Source organism: Scophthalmus maximus, chromosome 9 (assembly GCF_022379125.1).
Source record: "Scophthalmus maximus strain ysfricsl-2021 chromosome 9, ASM2237912v1, whole genome shotgun sequence".
In the NCBI taxonomy this organism is placed as follows: domain Eukaryota; kingdom Metazoa; phylum Chordata; class Actinopteri; order Pleuronectiformes; family Scophthalmidae; genus Scophthalmus; species Scophthalmus maximus.
In genome coordinates, this window is record NC_061523.1 from 15,958,224 (window position 1) to 15,971,150 (window position 12,927).

Here is a 12,927-nt window from a genome sequence, read left to right on the forward strand (position 1 = left end):
TCGTTAACTACAATAAAACACTAAGATAGAGGAGAAAATTGCATATAAGGATGGAACCAGTAAATACATGCAATTATTACTTCAAAACTAATAATAATCATTCGCACAAATGGTTAAGATTACTTTTCCTCAATTCATTAGATATTTATAAAAATCTACAGAAAATAGCTCAAAATAATCTAATGCAGCATCCAAAACAAATAACTAACCAAGGCAATTCAGCTATTACTCTATACATGGACACAATTAAATACAAATAAATGATTTTTATAGAGCATATTTATAATAATTACAACGATAACTGCCTGCACAACACATAATGAAGGTGTTTTTTTTTTCTTCTCTTGCAGCACCAGTGCACAGCTGCTTGTTGAACCCGGTGGGTGGTGAGGATGAACAGCAGATAGATGATGCACATCACCGAGGCAAACCTACTACTGCAATGTCTTCTACATGCTCCAAAACATTTGATCACAAAATATATATATATATATATATATATATATATATATATATATATATATATATATATATATATATATATATATATATTTTAAAAACTCGAGAAAGAAAAGTAACTCATGTTTCTTGGGGGATTGTAACTGATGTCAGATGTCAGAGGGTCCCTGAAATGTCTGATGGAGTGATGTATGTCATCGACCTACAAACTTTGTCAACTATTTACTCTGAAACGATGACGCGTTTAGGGACCTGAGGAATTTGACGTAGCATTTAACGGTACTCACCATATTTATGCACCATGCTGTGGCCGACTCGAAAAGTCATGTAAACTACAGGTGGGGGGGTATTTTGTCTTTCTAAAAAGAAGAAAATAAAAAATAATGACAGCAATAACCCCCCGAACGGTGGCTCCTTCGTCACAAACCAGCGAGGTCGTGTTGAGTTTTAAATCCAGTCGCCGGACACTCCCCGTCTGTCTGTCTGTCTGTCTGACTGTCTGTCTGACCAGGCTGCAGTCAGCAGTGTGATCCACACCCACAAAAAGGCCCGAAGAAGTGACAAGAGCAGATTGAACACTTCATGTCAACTTTCCGAAAAGTTTTTGGGCAAAACGCTCCTGGAGCGTGACACGTTCCTCCTCCTCCTCCTCCTCTTCCTCCTCCCCTCACACACGCCTCGCCTTTGGAGCAGATTTCACCAGGCCACTGTGACGGGCTACGTGCATCACGAACACATGTAATACATGACATCCATGCCACCTGCAGTTAGCTGATATCACGTGTAGTGACCAAGCTGTTGGTGAATTGAATGTCGTCCATGGTAACAAAGATGTCGTCGCCTCCATCTGTCAGTTTCTTTGCATTGCGCGCCACCTGGTGGTGCGTTTAAGTGGTGCTGGGAAATCGCAGGCTGTACAACAATATGTACACATCAGTGAGTCTGCAGGTCCTCGGTTCTGATGAACTACCCCAGGGGGAGTCCGTGTGAGATGGTGCTGAATACTCCAAGGAGTAATGATCATGTATGGAATAAACAGAGGATATATGTGCTCCACTATTTTACCTGTTGATACATAGATAAGTAGATTATTAACCGGCCACAAGGTTAATAATTTACTGATACATTAACACCCAATTGTTAATTGTTAGGTGGTTAACAATGTGCTGTATTTCATATGCTCATTATAGGATTTTTTTTTAAATCCTCTGCAAGGAACTTGTAACTATAGTAGCTGAATAGGTGGATGTGCTTGTGTACAACAACTGTGATTTTGTTTCTTCATTTAAAAATAAAAGCATAAGCATAAATTACTGTTAAAAAAACATCATCATCTTGGTGTTTTATTACCCATACGGCATTTATCAGAGGTCCACAGTCTTACAAAACAATACAATGCAAACAAACAAACAAAATACATCAGAGAGTAAAATACACAAGACTCTGGTTATGGCACAGCTTTCCTGCAATAGTGACACTATAAAAAAAAGTTTTGAAACAAATTCAAAGAGCAACAACAACAACAACAGAAAAACACAAAATCATAAAGTGTAAAGATAGACAGATAGAAATTCAATGCAGATCTATATTGCACATGATACAATCATAGAACCGAAATAATATTTTCAGTTGCAACAGAAGAACGACCAAAACCCTGTGAAAGATTAAACTCAAGTTAACCAGCTCGACTTGACATAAAACCAAAACTGCCATCTAGTGGTGTAGTGCTGCCATCTGACTCACATTTTAGGATTTTCATGGCAAAACAATGTCGGACAATTCACATGAACTTTTTTTTCTGATTAAGGTACAAATAATTTCGGCAGTGCAGGCGAGGATACATGTGGGACGTTTCAGGGCTGAAACATCTGGTGGGGGAGTCAGTCAGTCCGACTACCCGGTCGGTAAGAAGGGAGACAGTTCTTTCTCATTCCAGGCTGAAGTATTGTTGCTTTGCCTCTCTGTTTGGAGAAGCAAGGGTTCAGAAACAAATTAGGGGGCATATCAGTAAACAGACAAACTGGTATCACTATATCACAAGGCACTATTTCTAAAAAGGTTTAGAAAAAGGTGTAACAAAAAAAAAAGGTCTAAAAAGCGTTTGATAAATAGTTAATGAATCATTTTCTATCTCTGAATGTGTTACTCATAATTGATTAAAATTGGATGGTTTGTCAGGTTGTGAACAAAACCCTGTAGCAGGCACTAGTTCTATCTATTCTATAATAACAACGTTTTAATGTTGCCAATCAATTAATATACTTACTAATATACTTAATATAATACACTTACTATAGCTGTTTACTATTACTTCTTTATGTTACTTACTTTCAATATACTTTCACCTTCTACAAAACCAAGGCAGAATAAATAATTGTCAGCAAGTTGTCACTAAATTAATCTAAGTGGTCAATTTTTATTAGATTTTTTTTACAACCTGGCAATCCAAAATGTGTTTTTATTGGTAATCTAATTGATCAATTTAGTAAATAATTTATTCGTTTTTAACTAAGCCATGAGTTACAATTTATAATCCTCTTGAAAGGTTGACTTATTGGAAAGTGGCACCAAATACGTAACCAAATGCTTATTTGCAAACATTTTCCACTATCTTATTTTGTAAATAAAGGGTAAAGACTTGTATTTCTTATGCCCAGCAATGGTCTTGTCCTCATCAGTTCATTACACACTTAGAAATGAAACCCCAAAACAATAGCTTAGATTAATATCCCACTCTAATGAAGTTTTCTGTGCAACACCAAAATGTAAATGTAAATATCATTAGCAAGTCTGTCCCACAGAGTCATTACCCCCAATTCATTAACAATATTGGAAAGATTTGTCTGTTAATAGGTTAGTATAAACTGCAGCTATTTTCATAATCATTTAATCACTTAAGTCATTTTTCAAGAAAAAAAGGCCAAATATTTCCAGGTTCCAGATTTGCTGTTAGTGAACTGAAAATGTTTTGGTTTTGCACTAAAAATCTAAAGATGTCACCTAGGCCTTTTGCAATTACTGATAGATATTTGATTGACTTAATGATTAATCAATGAATTGTGAAAATAATTTGCAGATTAATCAGACATGAAAACGGCATTAAGCCTTAATCTTAGCATATTAAAATCTAAACTACTGTACCTCTCCTGTGACACAACCTGTGTGTTTTCCTGGCAAAAACAGTGAAGTTGATGAGTCAGTCTCTTACTTTCATGGGAACATTTTTTTATACAAAAGACACAAATGCATCTGCTCATCTTACCTCTGACAGATGTAGAGCCCAGTCATTATCAGACAGGATAAAGCGTCCACTATAATCCATATAGTATTGTATCTACCATGTGCCTGAAACACATACACATGCTCGTGGGCATGGCATCATCAAGGCGTGTCACATACTGTATTTTCTAACACACCAGGTAGTCGATTGGTTGGTATTTACTATTTTCATGATCGGGAAATGAACAGGGGGAGAAGTAAAACATGATCTGCAGCTGTACTGTGTGTATTGCTCACCATGACCCAGTCCGGATGCTCCATGGCTTGAAACTGGTGGCAGGAGTTGGTGGTAACAGAGCTGACCCCTGCACACCACAGCAGAGAAAACAGCCATCGGTCATTAACCACCCACAGGTTAACTGTGACGTTCTTCCGCCGAAGTTCTCTGCCACATACAGACACAAATAATTAGGATATTTCTATAGATTGTACTGTAGGCGAATGAAGAGAAACGTGGTATAAACACAACTGGAAAACGTCGAGGCCCTGCAGAGGCTGCCTACGCTCCCCTGTAACTTTGGAGTGTTCACTGCCTCTGACTATGTTGTCCAAGCAATTTCGTGAATTCTATTCTTATTCTACATTTTATTCACTCTCATACTTGTTTCATTTTGCAAATTGTATTTCTCTGCCTCTTCTTCATCTCTACCCCATATCATCTCATTTAGTTTGTGCCCCCCTGTCTATGCTATGTCACCCTCATAATCAGTTGTGCATTTGTGTATCATTATGAGTGACAGCAACGAACTTTCGATTCACCTTTACTAACAAATTGTGCCCATGATACTTGTTATATGTCTATGACTTATGTAGCATCATCTTTCTATTTCTTTCTATTTAAATTTTTTGTTACTATTTTTATTTCTTTTCGTTCCTGTTGTTATGGGTTGTGGAAAGGAATGGTGTGGGGTTGTTGATTCTAATGTCCTGTAATTATTACAAAATAATTTAGTAAAAAAATGAATAAATTAATTGGAAAACGAGTCGATGGAAAACAGGACACTAAATATGCATGTGTGCAGGTATGTTCTTTTATATTTGTATTTAACTGGGTGCCTGCTGGTACCAATGCGTGTGTGCATGTGCAATCGTATTTTAACATGAACTTGAATCATACAAAAACAATTTGTCTTCCTGCAAACATTAAAAGAAGAAAAGAAAAAAATACTTTCTCAAAACATGTTGGTACAATCCTCTTCGTTCTGTGTGTGTGTGTGTGTGTGTGTGTGTGTGTGTGCTTCCTTTGCTCACTCATTTAACAACACTCCAGGGTTGAGACATCATTTGAATCTTTAATATCCCTGGAGGCCGACCCTTTAGTGCCAGCACTGTGTCTCAGCATGCTACAGTCACACTTTTAATTAACACACCAGTGTGTGTGTATGTGTGTGTGTGTGTGTGTGTGTGTGTGTGTGTGTGTGTGTGTGTGTGTGTGTGTGTGTGTGTGTTCTCCCCCTGGAACCACCACCAAGATGACATGGGTGTATTTTGTTTCATATCTCTGTTATTGTCTGGGAATTTTGTCTTATTCACCTTATTTTTTCTGTACTCAAATTGCTGTATTTCACATTCAGGTGGTTTCCCCCTTTGTCGAACATTTTCGTTTCTGACTTGTAGACCTGGATGAAACCTGGAGCAGTCAAGATAACAGTGTCTCTTTCAGCAGGGGGAAGCCAGAGGATCTACAACAAAGGAAAACTTAACAAACTGTGCCTTATCATGAAATACCTTCAACAATTTCAATCTGAGTGGAGACTTAGCAGGAGACTTACCAGGCTTGGGTCAATGCCAGAATCCAAGATGGTGCTGACAGTGTCGTTGGTGTCACCTTCCTGGTTGGGACTGTAAAGGTCAAATATCACTGAGATGTTGCGCTGCTGGGCGAGGACTAGGAGCTGGAGTAAGGAGGGTATAGACTGATTCTTCGCAGTTTCCTTCTCCTCTTCTGTGAGCTGGGACACTGAACGGAACGGATCTGTCTGGAGAATCCAACAACACCATCTGTAACTGAAGCCTGCTGAGCGAATGTGTGAGCAAGTGTGTGTGGAAAAGCATGTGTCAAAGCAGAGGCCTCACCTTTAGGAACCATTCACCTGCATTCAGACGCTGCAACTCCTCCCAGGTCAGGTTGGCGCTGTGGCTGAAGCGTTTGTCGGGGAACTTCTCCTTAACATTTGTCGTCCTCATCAGAAAGTCAGACCCACTGTCGTGCATCAAGAAGGGAATTCTGTCTTTACTAAATTAGAGAAACAAGTAAAAAAATGTGCATATGTGAAGACAAAATAATCCAAATTTCAAGTTGTATTAAGTACTTTATGACGCTGTTGACTTCTGTGGGGTTTTTTTCCCTTTCTGCCAGCAAAATCTGCAGCTGCAATCTAAATTTAGAGAAGCCTCTGTCCCGGACCTATTGTTTCAAAAATAAATTTCAGGTGGTAGGCAGCAGTCTGCCACCTTTACCTCTGACTATGTGCTGTGCAAGAAGGTGCAGCGAAAGTAAGTAATGCTTACAGACTGTTATGAGGCTGTAGAAATCCTGTGTAATTACAGAAAAAACATTATAAAAAGGCTTTGCTGTTATACTTTGCCGGTAAAAAAATAAGCCTTTTCTGCATCCAATGCATTTTAACTGTACCTGAGCTGTACGTCGGTCTCAAAGGCCGTCACGCCGCACGCAATGCTCCTGTCGAATGACATCATGGTGTTCTCTGGAGCCAGCTGAACACAGGGAGCGCAGATGGGTGAGACACGCTCATGTGCTGGAACTCTCAAACTACCCTTAAGCTGTGTGAACACACACACAGTGTTAAATTGAGCTTAATGGCGACCCAGGAGCAAAGCACACTAACGGGGACAGAGCAGCACGGCATATGGGGCCCACACATGACTGGACGCTTGTTCACACCTGAGTCAGGAGGAGAGGAATGTTTTTCTGTCATGTGAACGCATGGAAGTGTCAAGTCGTTACTTGTTAGTTACGCAGCTTAAGTATTGCTTCAGGGTGTGAAACGGGATGCTCACCATCGGGGCGCCTCGGTGGCCAATGAGCTTCGGTTTGTCAGGTAAATCACTCGGCGCAATCAGACAAGGAGACTGGATGAACAGTGGACACAGGAAGATGGCTGCTGACACCACAACAAAGGCCGATGCAATTAGGGCCTTTGACCCTGCTGAGAACAAAAGTCAAATGATGAGACAATTGTCTGTAGCTTTTTACACTGCTGTGCGTGTGAACAGAGGACCTGTACAGTGGATCCATGAGTAAATAACTAGTATGTACACTTTGGTCGTCTCATTAATCCCACCTTTTTTTTCCCCTTTCAGTGCACCACACCTAAATATTTCAAATTTTTTTGCAGTTCATATTGAGGACATATTCTTTCTTTAAAAAAATAGTGATTTATTTGCTCATAAACTTCAGTCATCGCTCTTTATTGCAATAACTGAGTGCACAAACTCTGGTGCTCATGGACGGCTGTGGATAAGGAGTCGGAGTGCGTCGTCCACTAATCAGAGGGGTAGGTGGTTCAATTTCTGACTCATCCACTCCACAGACAGAGGTTTCCTTGGGCAAAACTCTGTACACTAAATCACCCCTGACGGCTGTGCTGGCAGCTTTTAAATGAGATAACTGAGAAACTGAGAAATGAATATGTGAATGTCAACTGTACTACAAAGTGCTTTGAGTGGACAATAAGACTATTAAGCAGTATATAAACACAGTAAACCAGCAGAGCATCTAAATATTGGTATGTTACTTGTGCGTGTCTTGTGTCTATATGTTAGTCTAAGATCAAGGCATTTTATCTTTATCATGGCGCAGCTGTTTCCTGGTCAAAGCCATAATTTTCACAATTGGAAAGTACAAGGTTTTTGCAAAGCAGTGACAATGTTGCTGTCTGGAGAAATGTTGTGTAATTGCGTACGAGTCACGTCTGTGAGAACTCTTAAATGATGTCATCCACATACCAGTTTTGGCCCTGTCGAAGCCATGGAAGACAAACGAGCTCAGCAGCGTCAAGGCTCCAACAGCACCAAACTGCAAGAAAGGAGCTGTGGCCTGCCACAAAGAAAAACAACAACAAAGCATAGTGGCAACAGACAACTTAGAACCATGTGAAAATACATTAACACTCTCTTGCTTCATTATTAATACACACAGTCTTTGTGATCCTGACTGTACCTGGAGTGAAAGGGGAACAGTTGGCCATTCTTGTTGCCACTGGAGGCTGATTCCTGTGATCCCGAAAGCCACGAATATCACACCAAAAAATAAGAAGATCTGTGCAGAGAAAAAGATATTCTGCAATTTTAATAATCTAATCTTTGTGTATTTGGGAAAACAAGGTGAACAGACAAATGTTTAAATACCTTGTGCAGCCAATGTAAGTCGAGTCGTTCTCCTAAGGCAACTTGAAACAGTGCAAAGAGCTGTAATGAACAATGTTGATTATGGATTAGGAAATTACAACAGTGGCTGTTAATTCTGTGAATGATGTTTCCATGGTACAAGTCAAATCTGAGCAATAGTTACTTTATGCTTTTGTTTTTATTGAGCTACTATTGTAAGCATCCAGTCCTGTGCCGGTAATTACCCAGTCACTCCTATTACAATTAGGCTTAACTTCGTACATTACAACTGACACCCAACACCACACACCCAACACTCTGTTCTCACCAGTAGCAGAATGCAGTAGCTGGTTAACACTGCAGAAATGATGATCACCACCATGAACCAGTTCACCCACCGTTTCAGTTTTGTGAAACCCTGCCTGATAATGGAACAATGGAGGGCAGCACAAGGTTAGCAGAATAGAGGTCGCCAATAAAGAAAGAAAAGAAAGGGAAAGAAAAGAGAGGGTTCTGGGCTATTGTGTCGGTTTCAATGTGGGCCATGTGTATGTGTGCGCATGTGTGAATGTGAATGTTTGTGGTCGCTCACCAGTTAACATCCTCTCGGTCATTAAAAGTAACCAGACAAATGTACATCCAACACAGAGACAGCAGGGAGGCCAAAGAGACAACTGAGAACCAGCAGCGTGCCTGCTGAAATAAGAAAGAACACGCGGAATAATATTCATCATAATGATCTTTTGTATCTGATAAGACAATGGACCAATTCCAACATTTTTCTCAAAGTTGGTTTCGCACCTTTGCACTGAACTCGAAACACAAACAGGTTCTTCACGCTTTCTCAGCATCAACTGTACACCTCCAGTTTCCCACCCACTCTCATTTTGTGTGTTAAAATTATAGACTGGCACCATCCTCCTCCCCCTTTTTAGTCCTGTTCCAGTTAAGTCCATTACAAGCCTGTTAGGACCTTTAACATTTTCTTGGACCACAAATGCAAATTCAACACTTACATCATCACACCATCTACTGTGTTTTTATTTCCTGAAAGTCTGCGAATAGCCATCTCCAAACGATGTTTCCCACATTTCATTTAAAGCACAGCAATGGTACGGCAGAACTGTTGAACTTTTATTTCTGAATTCAGTCCAGTGGAATGTTAATCTGTGCTTACAGGGATTATAAAAGGTTCAGTGCTCAGCGGACGATCAGAGAAACTGAAAACTGAAATTGATGTAGGAAATGTGGAGCAGATTCAAGAAAATTAGAACTTCTAAGACCTATCTCTTAAATGGTCATTTAAAAATATATATGCATTTGTAAACTGTGGCTAAAAATACTCACTTTTCTCTTATTACTGCTGGAGTCCCTCCAGTGGCAGCTGTACAAGCCCCTGCTGCAAACTCTGCAACAGCTATTTTCTTGAGACATCACTTCTCCTCCTCATTCACTCTGTGGAAACTGTAGATCCTCTTCTGTGCAGTTTGGACACCTGATACATGCAGCCTGGAGATGGATGGAAGGAGCCCAGATAACGCTTCCCCTGTATACAGAGAACAGGCCTGATTTCATTCACCTCTCTTAACCTATGGAATATAGGAGAGGGAAAAAGACGACTGTGACGGAAAGCAAATGAGGGAGGGGGGTGGGTTTCTTTGGGTGTTAAGGGAAACCCTGCTCAATAGCCTCCTCAGTAGAGCCTGTGTGCAAAGGGGGAATAGCCACTGGAAGCACTTACAATGGCCAACACCATGGGGTATTGAGAGCAGTGCACAGACCGGCCTGAGAGTGAGTCACACTGTTCAACAGCCACAGTGACAGGCACATCCACGCACGAGGGGGGGGGTCAAGTTAATTGCTTTAAATGAATATACCAAAATACAGAGTGTAAGTTAAGAGTTAGATCAAGTTAAATTGCTTTAAATGAATATACCAAAATTCAGCAGGTCTGGGGTCACAGCAGGACTTTAGTAAACATGTGAGGGCATATTTTACATCTGTGCCAGGTTTCGGTCCCCTCACACCAAAAGGACGTTGGAGATTACAAACGTTCCGTCACCCACCGATGAAACACATTGAGCAATAGGGGTTTCTACAGAGAAAAAGCTCTAAACGACCAACAGATTCTTGTTTGACTTGATTTGACTGGGGGTTTTGCCAGCTTTCTTCTTTGTCTGAATTGTCTGTGTGTTTCTGGAGTTAGAAGGATTCAAAGTAATGAGACAGTTGAGGATTAGGAGATAAGGTGGAGGCATGAGTTTTGAAACTTTACCTCTCACTGTCTCTTAAAAAGAACAAGGAAATGATCATCTACTGAGAGCATGTTTGAACAGATCGACAATAATAAGTGTCAAATACATGAAACCAAACAAACTTGTGACCAGGAAGCTGTGAACCTGAGCTGAATGTTGAGTGATAACTTTAATGTGTTAGACACCACAATGTGGCAAGATGACAAAAGAAAGTGAAGTAGGAATTAAAGAACAATGAATTACTTCTTTACAGTTGAGAGGCTACAGAGCCCTTTAAATATGTCTAATACATTACTTAACGATCAAATTGCCAAAAAAAGACCCAAACTCTAAATGAAAGCACATCACATCACACATCACATGTGGACACGCCTTGTTTATTTATGTGGCCCATCACTTCAGGATGGTTGGCAGCTAAAATGTAGTTCGCACAAAAATGCAGTGGGTGTATTACTGTCATAAAACCGACGAGAGATAAATTATCCAATCATTTTCTTTCAAATGATTGATGTTCAAGTGGTGATAACTACATTGAGGAATGAGTAAAAACAAAAGCTAATCATTTCTCACGGACGCATTTTCACACAGAACTTTTTCTTTGACCAAGTGTTACGTTACTGAGTCACAGAAACTGTTTTGCAATCAAGCTTTCTTGACAACTGCCAAAGTAACTTATTTCCTTAATAGGCGATTACCAAATCACAAAACACCTTACAGGATAAATTGCAAAGCTCTTAATCCTGCAACAGTTTTTATTAATGGCAATGTGATAAATAAAAATATTTTTCTGTACACTTTACCAGAAAAATTGAAATAGGGCCCCAATGTAATTAAAAATTTCACAGCCATATCTATCTATCTATCTATCTATCTATCTATCTATCCATCCATCCATCTAAAAATATCTATCATCTTGATTTCTGGCTGTTTTTAAACTTTTTAAAACTCATAGTTTTCCAGACTTCCAGACTGTGTCCGACCGTTTTTTGTCAATACAGGAAAGTAAATATGAGAATGAATATGAGATTTTACTTTTCAAAAACCAAAGAGATTAAAATGAGATGTATTTCCAATGTGGGTGTGTAATTTTGGAACAATGCCAATTTCAATTTAAAAATGTGCAACTCTCTTTTTGTTTTTTCTAAGAAAATGGTTTGTAATTCTAAATGTGAATAATGCATTTCCTTGTTTCTTCACTTATATCTTGGTTTCTTTATTTTCCTTTTCTTTGAGACAGGTAGATTTAATGGATAAGAAAATAGGATAGGAATAAGCGTATGCTTCAGCCTGAGCATTTTCAGTCACTATTTACTGTTGTTGAACTTATTGTTTTCACGATGATGACTGAATAAAAGAAACAAACAATAGTGCTGAATTATTCGCTACAGTATATTACTAGTTTTTCTCACTTACAGAATTGGCTGCATTTTTATCTTTCATGCTTTTTACTTCTTATTTTGTCATGTGTCCTGTTCATTGACAAAGGAGGTGCTTCAACACCACAAACATCTTGAGCACCTAAAAATATAACAATTATTATTATTAGAATCTAATCTGTTTTAACTGAAATCGTGTGCGTGGAGCATGAGGACAGAAACAACGCAAAACAGAACAACCAATCAAAACTAGAGCGGATCCACACTAACACCACCGAGTGTCGACCCGAGAGATTAACGCAACAAAAAAAAGAAAAGAGAAAAAAAAGAAGCCCAACCAATTAGCAAACCCCCGTCACGTTTCGATCACTTGTGTGATTCTACCCACTGAAACTAGAACCAAAAGAGACTCACCGCGAAGGATCGGCTGGTTAAGTTCGCCTCTCGCTGCGCGCATTCGGCATCCTCTCCTCTGCGCTGCGCTGCGCTGCGCGAGTGCGTGAAGTGCCTGTGAATGGAGCTGTGTCAACGGCTGCGGGCTGGGGAGGGGCTGCGGCCCAGACAAACACGCACAGGATCCAACAGGTTCAGCTCAGGTGGCTATTCAGAGGGGAAGTGTGCAGCACTGGGTCCTGTGAACGTCCTGGTGCAGGCGGGTCAGTGAAGTTCTGCTGACCGAGGTCATTTGGAGGTCATCCACTGACTATATACTCCTGTGTATTATTTAATAATGACGAGGACATGAATGGATTGAAACATGCTAAATACTTTTTAATTTTTTTTTTTAATTTTGTTGCATTATGCATCTATCAAAATCAAAATGTCTGAGATCTGTTTGGAGCCATTGAAGGACGGTTTGTATAAACAACTCCACAGCTGAGTTTAGAGAAATTTAGAAGACTTAGGCGGGTATGGGTACATGCCTGCTCTTTTGTTTTCCTGTAAATCTTGGCCATAGTTTCATTTTAATTTTTTTATTTACTCATCCTTTATTTAACCAGGGAGTGAGATTGTATCTCAACAGGACTGTTGAGACCATTGAGATACAATCGGTCAATCAGGGGCCTTTTTCCAGCAACGTAAAAAAGTACAGTAAAGAAAAAGGTTTTGAGGCATTTTTGAACATCATGCATTGAAGAGATTTTGCAACTTCCTTTAGTTCAGTCTTTGACTTTTAAATATTAACAAAATCAGATTGCTTATTAAAT

General features: G+C 39.6%; 2 protein-coding genes across 9 annotated transcripts in view; both read right to left on the reverse strand.

Moving 5' to 3' along the window:
• The window catches only part of dlg3 (discs, large homolog 3 (Drosophila)), a 73,478-nt gene extending 72,418 nt beyond the window's left edge, over positions 1 to 1,060 (reverse strand). For 2 of the 4 annotated variants that reach the window (XM_035650046.2, XM_035650043.2), the window contains exon 1: positions 747 to 1,058. In XM_035650046.2, coding sequence (XP_035505939.2) covers positions 747 to 786 — 40 coding nt within the window. In that variant the 5' untranslated portion in view covers positions 787 to 1,058. Of the gene's footprint in view, positions 1 to 746 lie in introns of all 4 variants that reach the window. The other 2 variants (XM_035650048.2, XM_035650044.2) reach the window with 2 other exon arrangements.
• Positions 1,061 to 1,769: 709 nt separating this feature from the next.
• gdpd2 (glycerophosphodiester phosphodiesterase domain containing 2) lies at positions 1,770 to 12,288 on the reverse strand. 5 transcript variants are annotated; one of them, XM_035650052.2, is made up of 16 exons: positions 12,134 to 12,288; positions 9,436 to 9,634; positions 8,681 to 8,781; positions 8,417 to 8,510; positions 8,110 to 8,169; positions 7,922 to 8,020; positions 7,708 to 7,798; positions 6,760 to 6,908; positions 6,374 to 6,522; positions 5,815 to 5,974; positions 5,511 to 5,717; positions 5,272 to 5,420; positions 3,976 to 4,123; positions 3,722 to 3,804; positions 3,601 to 3,629; positions 1,770 to 2,420 (listed from the first exon to the last, which is right to left on the reverse strand). In XM_035650052.2, exons 2-16 carry the CDS (start codon positions 9,520 to 9,522, stop codon positions 2,353 to 2,355), a joined length of 1,674 nt encoding a protein of 557 aa, XP_035505945.1. In that variant the 5' UTR covers positions 9,523 to 9,634; positions 12,134 to 12,288; the 3' UTR covers positions 1,770 to 2,352. The 5 variants fall into 5 exon arrangements, with proteins under 5 accessions (XP_035505945.1, XP_035505949.1, XP_035505943.1 ...); XM_035650056.2 differs by having other exon boundaries at positions 6,374 to 6,456; positions 8,681 to 8,784; XM_035650050.2 differs by having other exon boundaries at positions 8,681 to 8,784.
• Between the last annotated feature and the right edge of the window lie 639 nt (positions 12,289 to 12,927).